General features: G+C 38.4%; 1 protein-coding gene across 1 annotated transcript in view; it reads left to right on the forward strand.

Moving 5' to 3' along the window:
* Positions 1-15,793, forward strand: part of tbx15 (T-box transcription factor 15) — a 38,727-nt gene extending 22,934 nt beyond the window's left edge. Inside the window, exons 6-9 of the mRNA XM_017430185.3 lie at positions 5,561-5,728; positions 5,889-5,953; positions 10,403-10,500; positions 13,774-15,793. Of these exons, the coding sequence (XP_017285674.1) occupies positions 5,561-5,728; positions 5,889-5,953; positions 10,403-10,500; positions 13,774-14,606 (1,164 nt within the window). The 3' untranslated portion in view covers positions 14,607-15,793. The remainder of the gene's footprint in view (positions 1-5,560; positions 5,729-5,888; positions 5,954-10,402; positions 10,501-13,773) is intronic.
* Positions 15,794-16,759: the final 966 nt, after the last annotated feature.

Here is a 16,759-nt window from a genome sequence, read left to right on the forward strand (position 1 = left end):
AAGGGCTTTGTTATTAATCATTTCTGTTAGGCATACTTAATCAGTGAATTTAAATTAAATTCTGCTCAGATAACCACAGAACTGAGTTAAACTTTAACTTTGACCACAATGTGCCTGATTTACTGCAAACAGCAAGTAACAGAGTTGGTGTTTTAATGTTAGTTCTCATCTCTTTTTACAGAGTGTGTGTAATGTAGGTTTAATTGGTTCAGTATTTACATGTAATGCAACAGGCGGATTTGTTTGAGTTACTGTCCTTTATATGTATAATTCACAAGTGCTCAGGATGTCTTAGCTTTACTTAATGCTGGGGTTTTGGTGCTGCAGTCCCCTTTTAAATTGTGTCTGGGTCATAACTCACAATAGTAACATTTACTTTCATGTTTGAAATTGATAAATACATAAAAGTTGTTGGGAAAAAAAGCCACAAGGCATCTAACCACACAGGTGAAAGCTGCTGTAGCGTAATGATGTGAGGCGAGACACCATGAGCTTGGCATGGATACAATCCTGGCAGAATATAATGGCCATCCAAGAAGACAGTAGTGATATCAACGTCTCAAGATCAAACATGAGGTCGTATGGTAATATGATCAAATTCTCAGTAAAGCTGTGCTGAGTCACATCCTTTATTACAGAAAAGCTGTCCATAAAAGCAAAATTTTATCCTGTTTGCTTTCAAAGCACAACATTACTCCTCAATTTGCTATTTAAGCACAGCATCACCTGACAAAACCTCTAGACCCGCACATTAAAGACGGTCTGTTCTGTCATTTTGGCTATACTTATGTCTATGACGACCAGAGTTAGAAACACCATATTTCAAAGCTTTACTCTGTAGCTGCTCAACAATTCTGGGTTATGTTTAGAAACTAACCTGCACAGTGACTTTAAATTCTTTAACCAGCTGCCTGCTGCAGCCATGTCAGCCGAGGCACCTGCTCTGTAACCGCCGCTTCAGCCTGCCATTTGTGGCTCAAACTACAGACAGACACTCTAGATGGTGGTCAGAGCCAACAGAAGTAGAAGTAGTAGGCTATTCTCAGGACAAGACCCTCAACACTGCAAAACAGCAATATCCACAATTTGCATGGCTGTAAGTTTTTATTATTTTGCTCTCACACCTGTGAGTTCTGGTGGCTTTCCTCAGGCTGAAGCTGCAGCTCATCCTAGTCGCTGTGTCCTCACCTGTAGTTTAGTAGTTTTCATCAGTCAGTGAGGGGGAACTGGGTTTGATCACATCATATTCACTATGGCAGTGCAGATTCTGTTTAATGAAGGCCTGACCCCAGAAACTTTTGGTTTGTCAGAAACCAAAGTCAAAATTACTTATCTGCTTTGAAAACAGTGAAAAGGTCAATGGTGATCTGTTTATGTTAGTGATATCAAGATCTGTAGGTTTTCTAGCACTAAAACATGATGGTATATGCTCTTTGAGTCTGAAAGAGTCCCACTCTGTCAGTGTTCTGCAGATGATCACATCAGCTCAGTGGAAACAAATTTAATATTACATGTGTGTTCGCGGGGAGTTTGTCTTCCCTCTTCTGCTGCTCAGTTTAAGCACTTTGTTTTCCTGGTGGGTGTTTAAAGGCAATAGGAAATTGGTTTTGAAGCCCTTTGTGTCAGAAACCTCTTGACTTCTCGTTCATCTTTTTGAATTGTGGTTTTACAAAATGTGGGCATCATCAGAAACAGACAGCAAAAATTTCATGAATCATCAGATGTCACAACAGAAGCAGAGTCTGTGAAAACTAAATTACTGTTTATGCCTTAAGTGGTTAATTTACAAACAGAATCTCCTATACTTTGCATGACTTAAACTGCTGACTGAGTTCATATCCATCCATCCATCCATCCATCCATCCATCCATCCATCCATCCATCCATCCATCCATCCATCCATCCATCCATCCATCCATCCATCCATCCATCCATCCATCCATCCATCCATCCATCCATCCATCCATCCATCCATCCATCCATCCATCCATCCATCCATCCCACTTCAAACAGAAAATACACAGTTTATTGTCAGAAGAATTAATTATGGTGTAAAACATTTGAAACAAACTTAAAAGTGTCCCTGAGAATTTCACTTAAACACAATGTAATATTTCCACTGAAGTACCTTTCAGTTGGACATCTCTTTTCCTTCTTTAGCAGATGATATGATAGCTCTATAAATTATGATAAACACACAATGATTATTTTCATGTCTTTATGTGCTGCATAAAATTGCTGTAATTTTCCTCTGTTGTGGTTACAGCTTCAATCTCAAACATTTCAAACTTTTGTTTTTTTTTGCTGTCAAATTTGCATTACAGTTATTCACAGGGGTTTTCAACTAAATCCTTTGAAACAGAATTTATAACTGAAATGATCAAATAAAAGGTGTAAATGTAAATGAATGTTGTGTAAAGTTGGAGTATTGAAAGTGTCATATCAGCAAAAGAAATTCACTGGACTAAACAGCCAAATTATACTAAATGCTTTTTCTTTTTAAGTTGTTTTTAAATTGTTACAGAAAGAAACTTTTTTACTGTCAAATTACTGATCCATCATGCAGGTTTAAGTTACTAGCATCTTTTTTAAATTTTTATTTTATAAACCAATTACCCTCGCTGCTGTCACTCTCTTCTTTCATGTATTTTCTGTCTCGCTGCTTTATGGGAAAACCTAATAAAATGTTAAAGCAGGCAGAACGAGCCAAGACATGTTTCATTTTCTTTTGTTCTTTGTCGTTAATGATGCGATGCATTGTAACAAACCTGTCAGCTGTTCTATAAATTTATTGAAAACTCAACAGTAAAGATTTTTACGGTTTACTTTGAACATTTTCCCTGAAAATATTTGAATTGGCCTTTGTGAGAGATGCCACTTGTTTTTGGTTTCAGCCGTATGGGGGGTGAGGGGATGTATCTTACATATAAACAGAGATAATTCTTACCTCTGAGTGAAGGTGAGAGTCTTTAATTGAATTTTTCTACAGTCAGTGGAACGTAATGCTTTGATTCTGCTGTTTTAAGCTTGTGAAACTGTTCACATCCTGTGTTGTAGCCTCATGTAGGTCTTTTTGTTGTGTATTTCCAAATGATTTTTGAAGATGACTGAATGGACATCCTTACTTACCATGAAAACAAAAAACATCTCATTTTATTTGAGCATGAACAACTGTCAGCTGTTGTCCCCTGGCTGCTCCCTGAATCATTTAAACTCATCTACTTTGATTTTGTATCACTTCAGGTTGACGAGAGACTAAAGAAATCAATCCTCTTGGTCACAAGGCAGCTGTGTATGTGTGTTTTTTAAAGTTTATGTTATTCAAATGTGTTTTAAGTTCAATTTTACTCATTTAATAAAAAGAAAATCTGTCTTTAAAGGCTTTCTGATTGGTCTCCTCAAGTAAAATGAAAAATGAAATGAAAGCAACATTATTTTATAATGATAAAATAAATTTATTTCTGAAGCTACTAGAACAGCTAAATTAACCCTTACACCAGTTAAAAAAACAACAATCCTTGAAGGAATGCATATCGCCCACTGCCTTGCATGCCAAAAGTAGTGCTTAGAGTATAAGATGGGAGGACTCTCAGCCACTTTACATCAAGTTTTAGCTCAATATCTGTAAAATAGACAGAGTTGGGACTATTTTTGTGTTTGCTAAAGTAAATTAGATGTGGCAGTCATCTTGAAACAAGTTAATCAATTGTAGATGTACATCCAATAAAATTTGTCCAGTTGTTCATGATATTGATATTTTGCTACCAGACACAAAGACAGACAATTGTGCAACTGCCTACCTTTCATGACAGTAAATGGCAATAAATACACATTGTCTGATGCCCATTAAAACTTGGAAAGGCATTACCAGGCATTGAACTTCATTGGAAAATGTATAGAATAGGTAAAACAAGCCTTATGTAAAGTCTTTTTTGTTTTTACTTTACTTCCAGAGGCCACCTAAAATCCTAGTCCTTTTCATTTTCAAAATGCTGTTTCACCAGTTCAAAAGGGTGCTGCGTTACAAAAAACAGCCACAAAAATATGAAGTTATGTCTTTCATAGTGTGAAACCAAAGTCGAGACATGCAGTCAGGAGACTTGCCTTTCTTTGCGGGATACAGTCTGTGTGACGTTCATCGAACACCCGAGTAAAAAAACGCCGCCCACACAGCTTTGATTGACAGGCGATCACAGGATGGATCATGGCAAATGACCACAACAAGTATGCCGAGCGGCCCAGATGGAGAAGAGGTTTTATGAAAATGAGGATTGCAGATTAGAGCATGCCTCTGTGTGTCTGCACCAAGCAGCGTGTTTGTCTGAGTGTGTGATTAGCGGTCTGGAACATTTAGTGTAATGTTTTTGATATTCAGAGGTGTTTCCTCCCCCTGCAGCCCTCCTTTGAAATGACCCACTCCGTTGTAGCAGAGGACCGGGGGTGTTTGGCTCTGGGGAAGTTTTCTCCCTCTCAGATTAATCAGGAGCAGACTGAGGCCCTGAGGCGAGGCTGGGGCCGGCACCGTCTGACGCCTCTGTTCTGAAATAATCCCAGAGTCAATGTCACTGCAGAGGGGAGTTAGTTTAAAAAGGGGTTCTGTTAAAAGGTTATGAACAGTTTCTCTTGAAATACAGTTTAATTCTAACAGTACTGACAAGCTTATGTCTAGTCTGAGTGCTGCCCTCCTAAAACAGCTCCAGTCTTCAAAACTTCATAGCACTTCATGCAACTGCTTCTTTATAAACTCCTACACTTCTGTCATTTTACATTACATGGTTATTAGCTTAGTGTTCACATAGAAACAGTGTTTAAGAAGACCCAGAATTGTACTTTTTCCAAGTTCCAGAGCAAAAACATTTGTAATAAAATAGTAGAATTTTTGTGTAGACAGCCAAAATGTGACCCTTTTGAAAATGAGGATGACGCCAATCGTATCAGACGTAACAATAACAACAATATTGGCAGATTAGATTTGGGTTTTTGTGATGCAGATGCTATGGAAACTAGTTGCTCAACTGTATTCTGTGTTACTTCAGTGAGCAGACTAATGGCATATAACACAAACCCGACTCTCTGGAGGGAAATTAAACAAACAAAAAAAACAAAACCAAAAAAAACAGGAGAAATCTTGGGATAAAACTATTGAGGACCACTCTTGTTTCCTGTTTTTGGTTTATTTTCATTACAGTATCACATACAGACCTAGCTTAGTTGCTACAGTAATTAGGTTTGTTTTCTGTGTTTTTGGGTGAATGAAGTCACTTCGAGAAATGGTGTGTGTATAAGGATATTTTAAGAAAACAAAAATGAAAAGATTGTTTCTGTGTGGACAAAGTCTTAAACTTTACAGACAGATGTTTAGGAAAATGTGGGAAAAGTTTTTGTGTTTCCATCTACAAGTTTAGAGGTTTACATTATTTGTAATAAATGTCTTTACTTGCAAAATTCATCTCAACTCCTCCCAGAAACATTTAATCCAGACAATAAATCAACTGAACTACATCATTTCTGACCATAAGACAAAACCAGTAAAGTCTCTCTGTTCTATCATTTCACACAGATCATCCTCCACTCCATGCACAAGTATCAGCCTCGTGTTCACATCATCAGAAAGGACTTCAGCAGCGAACTGTCCCCTAACAAGCCAGTTCCCACCGGCGAGGGGGTGAAGACCTTCAGCTTCCCTGAGACGGTCTTCACCACCGTCACTGCCTACCAGAACCAGCAGGTAAACAGCTCTACTTCCATACATACAGGACAACTGTACGTATTACAGCAAAAACAAGAAGGCACGAGGAGGTTTATCTGTGGAACTTATTCTGCAAAAAGAAAAAGATGAATTCACTCAGTTAAAAAAAAAAAAAAATCCCCGTTCTTTTTTTCTGCAGATTACCAGATTAAAGATCGACCGCAACCCATTTGCCAAAGGATTCCGAGACTCAGGTCGAAACAGGTAAATTATAAACTAGGTAACGGTGTCTCTTTGGCTTCTTGTTCTTACTCATTATGTAACCCCAATTTACTGGAAACTGCTGATAGCCTCAAATATTCACAGGCATAAAAATGAGTCAGTATTGATTTGTGTATTGAACCATTTTCACACCTACTGATGTGGCATGATTTTTACAGTGGTTTAGTTTGAATCCCTGTCTAAACCAGTGGTTCCCAAAGTTGGAGTCGAACCCCACTATGAGATGCAACACAAGAGAGATAAATGCCTATTTATGAGACATAAAATATGTTGTTAAATGTCAATAAAACAAGTGTAATTGTGGTTTTTGACACGTCCTTATTTAACTAGCCTAATCTTTGGCAAAAGATTTTTTCAAAACTCCTTTTTCACTGATACCATTTACAGTTTCTTCTCAGGTGTTAACCATTTTAGCACACAATCAAAGTTTAATTGCGGCAGGGTCAGGAGGAAGTGAAACTAACATAAAAAAGGTAAACAGTACCGTTGTTCATTTGGTCTCAATGGTACAAAATGATAATGGTTCTATGCAAAAACAGGCCGCTGCATCATTGTTTCTGCAAAGCTCTGCACCTCCTGTCTGCACTTCAAAGTAGTTTTTTTTTTTTTTTAAATCTCCAGTTTTTAAAAAAATATTTGTTTTTCTCACTAAAAGCACAGTTAGTGTGAGGACTTGTAGGTGCAAACACAGCAGAAAAAATATTTTTTAAATGACCAAAGTAGCGTGGATAGGTTCTGATTTCCGGCCTCTCATTTAGATGAACATTTATTGTTTTCAAATTGTGGGAAAAGTATCAGCTTAACAGATATCCAGATGGGTGTAGCTGGGGCCTTAGAAGTCTCCAATTGATATAACCAGCACTTTTTTTTTTTTGCTGTGTGAAGAATTCAGAGCGACGACACCAAACAGATGGACAATATATGTCATGATCAGTTTACACAGTCCAGATGAATCGTGTTAACAATTTTTGATCACATTTTTTCAGAGGTTTTAACAAGAGGCTTTAATTAACTTTCTTGATAATGTTTTAATGTCATCTTGTTCAACAGTGTTCAGGTCAACATTTCTACCAGTTTTCTGCTCTATCTAGCTTGCTTTGTTAGTCTGACTTTCTCTAAAATTAGCTGTAAATCATTGCTTATTTATGAAAGCTTGGGTCAGAAAACTTGAGCTGTAGTGTTTAGTTAACATTATTATCTAACACATACCTGCTTCAAATTAAAATATGGCTGTGAAGTCCTTTAGTAACAGCAGTTTTGAGTAACAAAACTTGTCCCATTTTAATTTTAATGTCTAGACTTTTTTGACTTGCAAATTACCATTATTATGGTTATCAACACTGTCGAGACTCATGATGTTGGAGTTTTTGAAATACTACAGTGAAATAGATGAGTTGTGTATCATTCTGAACCATTTTATGTTAAATGTCTTCTTCATTAAAACCACACACTGATCTATCAAACAGAGAGGGGACTCCTGTTGGCTTTTGCCTCTTAAGAATGATAAAATATAATGATCATCATTATAATACTAACAATATTTAATCTGCCAGAAAATGAAAACCATCTCTTTTCTTCCTTGTTTGTCTGATCTGTTTCTCCTTACTTTTATCCTTTGTTTTTGTTTTTTCCCCGTCTTGATTTGTCTTGTTTTCTCTTGTTTTCTCTCAGTCTTTGAATTTTAATATATTTTACAGTGGAGGAGGAAAAAGGGAATGAGTAGGATGTGCCGAACCACCAGACCCTTCTCACATGAAAGCAGCCCCGTCATCTGGTCCACATTAATGGCACACAGATTTTTGAGACATCTTTTTTTTGTTTTTCAAACAATAGACTGTTTGATTTATAAACTGGCATTAGAGTTTTATTGGAGAAAAGCTACAGATGAAAAGATAACAGAAAATGAGATATTTGTCCGTCGAGAAGCAGAAAATGAATTAAACTTTACGTATGGCTTGGGGTTCCTTCTCTGTTGCCCTTCTGGGATTTGTTTTACTCAGATCAAAGTCACTTTAAGAATTCAGACTGTTAACTCTGACTCTGTTACCTTAAAACCCACAGAGTCTATTTTCATATTATGCCCTATACAGTTTTTTTTTCTTTGATAATTTATGAACTCTGTTGAGGTACATTGCTAAATGTCAACTTCAATGCTGCTGTTTGAGTATAATTATGTTGATTTAAGGGTTTAATTAGTTAAACACTGTAAGGTCTTTGTGTAAAGAGCTTTTCCTCAACCCAGCTACAAATTAGGTGTTTAGGGCATTTAGAAAAGTGGATACATTTGTCAGAAAGAATAACTACTTTACCTTCTGTGTGGATAAAAGTTTGTGACTTGGTGGATTTTTTACTATCAATTAAAACAAACTGGCGTAGATCAGTTCAAGAAAAAGTCATATTACTGCCTCTTTAAAGTCCATAGACTGGACTCACAAGAAGAAACACCTTCTATATTATTATTATTATTATTATTATACTTTTTTTATAACTACTTTTTAAGACAAAACCATTGTGTTGTTTTATTTTTTAATTTTATTTGAGCTTGGTCAATATTAGTTTAAGGACTGAGTCTGATTTAGCAACCTGTCCAAGGTGTCCCCCCGCCTTTCACACAGTGACTGCTGGAAATAGGAACCAGCTCCCCATGACCCAGAATGGAGAAGCGGGTCAAGAATATGGACAAATGGATGGATGAGTCTGAATCAATACTATCTGCTGCCGCAAAGCGGGCAATAAGGTTTTGGATTATGTCTTTGTGTGTGCAAACCCCAAAACAGTGATTATTTGGTTAATGGTTGAGATATTGAACTGAAATTTGGTGTAGCTGTAGTTGGGAGTTGTGCACAGCATATACTCTGAGCACTAACAGATCATGTGATACCTAGAAATATCACATGACATCACACATAATGGTATTTTCAAGGTTTGACCAAAGCAGCTATGATCTTAGTCTAAAACTCTGGCATGAAAGGCAGCAGGCAATATATATATATCACCTGCTCCTTTAAACATTGATTAGCTGATTGATAAGTGTGGCATACAGAAAGCAGTCATTGAAAAAACACAATTATGGTACTTTTTAGATTAAAGTAGTAAAGTGATTCATTCAGGGGAAATTTCATAATAAACATTAAACTTATTTTTTTTAATTTTCTGAATTTCTCATTTTATCTTAATATAGATCTAAGTTAAGCTCCATGGTGTCGTCACTTGAGTCAGGCCAGTGGGCTTTATAGCCTGGCGGAGGCATACAGCTCATTTGTTGGGTTTTGGTCCCGCAGCAGTTTGACTGTATGAATGATTGCAGTGATGGTGGGGAGCTGGGCAGATTAGCAAGGCGCACTAACAAGCTGCCACGCTCTGGGAGTTGGCGGGCCTAAAATAACACTGGGAGCAGGGACGGGTGCTGAATTCTCTGGGAAGAGGCTGAGCTGCCTGCAGGGAAGTAAATCAAGCAGGATGGGGAACCTTGTACAGATTCAAGATGAAATGTCACCTCAGATTTATGTGTGCAGTAAAGAACTTCCTCCTTTTTAAGGGCCCCAGTTTCCTCCAACCAGACTCCAGTTTCTTGCCTCTCTGTCGCACTCTGTCTAATAATCTCTCAGACATTTGGCACTAACCTTCAATTCTTAGTCCATCTCCCAACTCAACTGATCTTTTGAATATTTTTTGTACTTATACACAGGTCAGATGTTTGCTTCTTATAAATTAAACCATGTGTGCAACAAATATTAAGGATTTTTATTTACACAGCACTTAAAAAATTAAAATACAAATAAAGGCTTGTATATAAATAACAAATTATTCATTAAAAGTTTGATCGAGAGATTGAACTCTGAATACAATGAAGTATTGATGCCTCATCTAAATGTGACAGAGTGTAAAGTTCATCACATCTATCCATCCATTTTCCTTACCTTTTTCTCTTTTTTGGGTCACAGAGAACTGGTGCCTATCTCCAGCAGTCACTGTGCAAAAAACAGGGGACAGCCTGGACAGGTCACAAGTCCATCACAGGGACACATAGACAAACAACCAATCATGGTCTCACTCACACCTAGGGACAAGTTACTAACTAACTTAACATGCATATTTTGGTCTGTGGGAGGAAACCAGAGTACCTGGAATAAACCCACATATGCACAGAGAAAACATGTAAACTCCACCCAATAAGGGTGGGAGGCAAACCTATGACCTTCTTGCTTTGAGGCCACACTGCCACCTACAATCGACACAAACACATAAAACAAAACAATCTTGATTGCTGTAACAACAGGTCAAGTAATAAAATCTCTAATTCAATCAAAATGTACTCTAAAACTAAACTTCCCCACTGAAAATTCATTCAAAGAAATTATTATGGTTCCATTTTTCTGTTTTGTTGAATGAAAAATGAGTAATATTCTTTCCTTCATACTTCTCTGTCAGGACCGGCCTGGAGGCGATCATGGAGACATATGCTTTCTGGAGACCTCCAGTGAGGACCCTGACCTTTGAAGATTTCACCAATATGCAGAAACAACAAGGTATATACAGCAAATGCACATTCTTGTGATCTCGAATCCCTTGTTTTGTCTTGGCCATTTAAAAATTTAAGTCTGATGGCTAGCAAACGTTGTTCGGATTTCTTATTTAATAACCAGAAACAGTTGAAAAAAAAAACCATAGCAGTTCTAAGGCCCCCTTCACACTGGATGAAGACCCCGCTATGCTCTCCACAACCTCTATAATCAATTAGCTGGATTGCAGCAAATTTGGAAAACTTTCATCAGCGTGAAGGCAATTGTGATTTACACTTTTCTGTATATCAGAATGCAATTACAGTTGTTCTCAATGACTGTCCATCACATAAGCATCACAGAGAAAAGTGACAGAAAGAAAAAAAAAAAAAATCCAACGAGCTCCAAGTCTTAATGGATGAAGTTCAAATGTACTTCTTCAAACTGTATGAACAACATCTCTCTGAATAAGAGATTATTCACAGCCAATTTAGAAATGCCATCCTGGCATTTCTAAACCAATAAGTCACATGTCTTATTGTTTGTCACTGCATTCTCTTATTTTCACTTAATTAATAAAAACAAAGGTCCGTCTGAATTACTACTCTTTATGTGAAGACAGCAGTGCAGTAGATTTCATCTCTCTCTTTGATCTTTCTCCTCAGAAGCAAATGTCACCAGCTCTCACGAGACGATAAATATTTGATGCAAACTGCATGCTGCAAACAGTATTTTACATAATTTTGTAAGACGTTTTCCAAAACTGCAGGGAAACAATTTTGTTGCTAGCACAGTTAAAAGTACAAATGTAAGGGCTTTGTTTTCTGGACTGATGAGTTTGTACTCCCCAAAGAATATGTAATTTGTTAATGAAGCAAAGTCTGTCTGTGCCTTCTCTGGCATGATCCTATGGATCATATCGGGATGCAGCTACAAACAACAAGGTCATACAATGATGCTGTCATGGGTATCTTATCTATACTATGTTGTTTCCATGATCTTGTCACAATTACAGCCTCATTGCCAAGGAGGAGAAGAAACAGAAATGGCATTTTTCATTTTTTTGAATGGTTTATAGCATCTGGAATTGACATGACAAAACAAATTGAAACTGAACCTTCATTTAGATTTATAGCTTATTGTTTATTCAGTTTCTTTTAAAACTGGTTTGAACTTGCTGCTCAGCTAACAGGAACAGTAGTGTGCAGTGGAACTCAACATGAACCTGGTGCTGTCCCAGCTTGAACTCTCTCTGCATATTTTCCCTGCATATATCAGCGCACACTACAGCAGCTATGTTCGTCCTTTGCACAGGTTTGGCCACATTTGCTGCTTCTCTGGCATGTCTGCAGAACTTATCATAACATGCGCAGACCATCAGTATAATACCATTAAGCTGCAGGTTTTTGAGCAGAGTCAGCGTCAGTTGCACCACCTCCTTTTGTTTCCACTCCTGTGTCGACAACAAGGATTTGGTCATGGCTCTCATCAAGGGTCTCGCCTCTGAAAAGTTGTGCTTTTTCCTTGCTGACCTCTTCTTGGCTACCTCTCGAGGTTATCATGACGTGTTGCTTTTTATTTTGCCTCATCCGGCTGACATGTGTTTGTCCTCTGCAGTAATTAAGATTTAATTAAAGTGGCTACACCACCAATGAACTCTGTCTCACCTTGTAAGGACCGTGTGGTTTTGTGTAAAGTGCAATAACTGTATGTTCATATGCAGCTTTGCCCCCTTTGGCACCAGACATCCTTTTCCCTTCGAGTAATTAACTGTTCCCCCACTGCTGAAGCACCTCGAACCAGAGGAAAACATGACATCACCAAACGATTCTTCTTTTTCTCACCATCTTTTTCAGCATGACTTTTCCCCCCAATCTCCTTGAGCAGAACAGAGTGCTGTAGTGATCTTATCGAATACATATGGTGCAAAATGAGACTTCCAGCCAAACAAGTCCTGGATTATTTAGTTCTGCCTTCTCCTCAGTCTACATTCAAACTGAATTTCTCCACCAGCAGCAGGAACCATTGCCAAAGTCTCATTAACAGAGAACTATGTGATTGATATCCCACAGCTATTGTTTCTCTCAAAAAGACTTGACTCATGGATATCATTTTTTTGCTCTGTTGACCAGACAGATGAGACAAATTCAAACTGAATTTTTCTCTGCACTGCGGCCATATATTTTACAGTACTGCACATGAGCTCACGTCCAGCACACTTTCAAATAGTAAAATCTGGAGTTAGTCTGAGGAAAGGATAAAAAAGTGGGTTACAAAGTTATATATTTAACTGGCAACAGGTGGATCCAGTATATGTTCAACGGTCTTTAATAGCCTGATTTTGTGCACGTGGACAAGCTGGAAATGTTCCCATTGGCAATTACTTTAAACACTATTTTTCCATCTGTTTTTGAGAAGAGGACTGAGATGAGAAGGATGCAAGCATGTGGTAGATGAAGACTTGATAGATAAATTTAGCAAAGCCTATAAAAACAACACTGTTTATTATGTGGTGAAAAATGTATGGCTTTGCTTATTTTGTGACATTTCGCACAATCTGTTGAAAAACAGTTTATGCAATGCAACGTCTTTAATTCTGTTTTCATTGGTATAACATTGCATGAATAATAATCCTGAGGCTGTGAGTTTGAGCTGTGTCAGGAAAGACATCCAGCGTAAAACAATTGCCAAATCTCTGAAGTGAAGTCGCTCGCTGTGGTGACCCCAGCAGAGGGGAGCAGCCAAAACAAAAACAACAAAACTGTGTAGTTAAGAAACATTTGAACTAAAATCCTTTATATACTAGTTCTATAACCCAGAAACATTAAATTTATAGTGAAATATTTTTCTTCAGATAACACCATAGACTTTTTATTTAGAAAATTTATTTTGCTGCTCATTTCTGAATTACTGAAAGATTATAAAGAACATCTGCGTCCTGGTAGTTTTTTTTTATTTTAATATTACACTGTGTCTTAGTGTGTTCCTAATTGTAAATCATGTGTTATGAAAGGTTTTTGAAAGGTCATTTTTAAATTAGGTTTAAAAATAGTTTGTCTTGTTAAATTTTATGGGTTCAATCCTTTGCTTCATTGTATCACACTGCGTCTCAATGGGTTGACTTAAAACTCACCCTGAATCGTCAGAGTCCATAAACTCAAAGTTTACAACATTTTTTAACATGCAGGTAGGGTAATAGGAGTAAAGCACCCCCAGATGGCATTTTCACATTTTGTGTTGAATCTTTAAGAACTTTCATCAGGACCTATCAAATGACTCCCACTGATTACTGTTTTCCAGGTGGCAGCACTGGAACATCTCCCACCACCTCCAGCACAGGAACTCCTTCTCCATCTGGTGCAGCACACCTCCTGTCCCCCTCCTGCTCCCCACCAACTTTTCATCTGACCCCAAACACATTCAACGTGGGTTGCAGAGAGAGTCAGCTCTGCAACTTGGGTTTGTCGGAGTATCCAGCCTGTGCTCGCAGCAACATGGCAGCCCTGCAGGGCTACGGCGGCCTGGCTGACACTTCCTATGGACGCCTCCAAGCAGCAGGGGGTGCTGTGGCCTCCACTCAGCCCTCTGAATCCTTCTTGCCACAGAGGACTTCCTCCTTGATTGCTGCTGGCATGCAGGGCAGCACTCATGCCTCCTTGACCAGCAGCGGAAGTGGCAGTAACCCGGCTGGAAAGATGGATGCCTACAGCAGTCAGCTCGGTTCCTTCCCAGCCTCTCAGCTTCAGTATGTGATGCAGGCCGGTGGTAGCTCCACCTCTGCATCATCCTCTTCATCAGGATCCTCTTCTTCCTCTGCTCACATGTTCAGTGGAGGCCACCACCATGTGCAACAGGGCTCTTACAATGCTTTCTCCCTCCACAACCCCTACAACTTGTACGGATACAACTTCCCCACCTCTCCTCGCCTGGCTGCCAGTCCTGAGAAGCCTCAGGGTGGATTGCTGTGCTCCTCTACTCCTGCAGGAGCCTTCGCTGAGCGCCAATACTTGTCCAATGGCAGCATGGATTCTATGCACATGATTGGAAACACCACAAGCAGCCAGCAAGGCAGCAGCTCCTGTGATGGACGTCAGTATGGCTCCTCTTCTCAGATGTCCATGCACATGGTCTAGGATCATGAACAGAACATCACAGTGATCCATGTTACTTAACCCTTTCAGGTGAAAATCAAAACTCTATTTAAAAAGGTTTAATGCTGATGTCATGAAATATTAATATGATATGGTGCCATGAAGCCTTTCAGAAATGCTCCACAACTCACAAAGCATGACAGAACAAGTAGAAATGACCTATGAAAGTCATAGAGCAGCTTCTGAAATCACTTACTGTCTGACAGCAAAGAAACAACAAACACAGAAGAAGAAAACGGGGTTGCTCTGGTTCAGAAGCATGTGAAAACGTTTAGGTGCAATAACAGCTTCTTCACGTGACTTGTATTTTATTTTTAGGGACTCAAAGGTCATTTGGTTATTCTGCCATATTGCAAACAAAGGCATTTTCACTGTAATCCAGAAGTTTTTGCTTCATGCAGCACTTGTGCCATTTTGGTTCAGGAATATCGAAGAGTCAATGGACTGCTGACATGGTTGAGGTTTTGACTGGAATGAAGACGACAAGTGGACAAAATCACCAAATGAATCACTGCTTCACATTCATTAAGAGAAGAGAAATCTGGACACTGAAGCTGCTGCTTTCAGAACCAACCATAGTAAGAGGAAAAAATGTTCTGTTTATTAAGGAAGTTCCTTTTAAAAATTCTGACAGACATGTACAGCACGTATGAAATCAGGACTCCACCATACAACTTCATTAATCTGTTTTTCCTAATAGACTGTCACTATGATTGAGTGAATTGTGTTTTAAAGTCTACATATATATGAGATGGTGAATGCAATCAATAAGATAAGCTTAAAAAGTTGTGTGAAAAGTTAAAAATACAAGAAATAGCATAAGAGAGTTGTGGTGTGTTTTAGAAATGCATATTTAAGTGTTGGGCAATATAGCAATTTTCCCATCCAGTCTGATATTAAAATGTGTGAAAAAGGGAAATTTCAAAGTAATTCTTCTTTGAAGCATTTTAAAATAAATGTAAATACATGTGCCAAGCACGTAAAACCCCAAATAAACATCTTACTTCGTACACATGGACTTTTTTTTCTTTTGTTAGCAGAATGTTTTTATTTAAACACAGTGTCTCTGAAAATGTATTTTATTGTGCAGTATTAGAAAATAATGTAACAAAATGTTTGGTTACAGTCTGAACCTCAACAGAACAAAATAAACCCATCAATATATAAAATTGGATGTGTTAAATAATTCTGTATTCAAGATGAACAAATGAAGTAAGTTTTCAAATGTAAAATAGCTTATGGATTATAAAAACATTACTTTGAGAGCTCCCTTTACATAAAACATGCTGCTTAAAGCAGGTCAAACATGGACTTTGTTGGAAAGACTCCCACAAAGTGCTGGTGTAGATTCTCAGTCATCCAGGCCATGGTAAATTCAAAAACGGTTAAAAAACAAAAACAACTGGACATCTTTTCTGTAGTTGAAGACGTTTCGCTTCTCATCCGAGGAGCTTTCTCAATTCAGAAATAGAGAGTGTGGAGCTGAGCTTTTAAAGCTGAGATGTGATGTAAGATGGACTGCTTGCAAATTGTTCTCACTCTCCTAACAAAAGAGGCTCGTTCATCTGACTCACTGATGGGCCCCTCTGGTCACATGAGTGTAGATGTTGATTGGAGTGAGGCCTAAAGCTCCATTATATGTTTTTGAAAGCTGGAATCTGAAACTTCCTCCTCTGTTTAATGTTGGTTTCTCCCTTTTGACATAGATGGCTTCCTTTACCCCCCTCTCAAACCGTCTGTCTTCTCGGTCCAAAATATGAACATTTTGGTCCTCAAAGGAGTGTCCCTTATCCTTGAGGTGTAGGTGAACCTGTGTTGAGCCATGCGTCTGTGGAGAGGTTGTTTGGTCTCTCCAATATAGNAGGTCTGAACATTCTTCGCTGCACTGAACTGCATACACAACTCCGCTCAGTTTGGGTTTGGGTGTTTTGTCCTTAGGATGGACCAGCCTCTGCCTGAGAGTCTTGTTGGGTTTGAAATGTACTGGGATGTTGTGTTTTGGATACTCCAGCAACGTAAAGAATGACAATGTTCTTTCCTCTGTTCCTCTCCTTGTTCTGTTCCCTGGTGTGTTTAGTGGATTTCCTAGCTGACTTGACAAAAGCCCAATTGGGATACCCACATGTTTGGAGAGC

The sequence above is a fragment of the Kryptolebias marmoratus genome, linkage group LG6 (genome assembly GCF_001649575.2).
Source record: "Kryptolebias marmoratus isolate JLee-2015 linkage group LG6, ASM164957v2, whole genome shotgun sequence".
In the NCBI taxonomy this organism is placed as follows: Eukaryota; Metazoa; Chordata; class Actinopteri; order Cyprinodontiformes; family Rivulidae; genus Kryptolebias; species Kryptolebias marmoratus.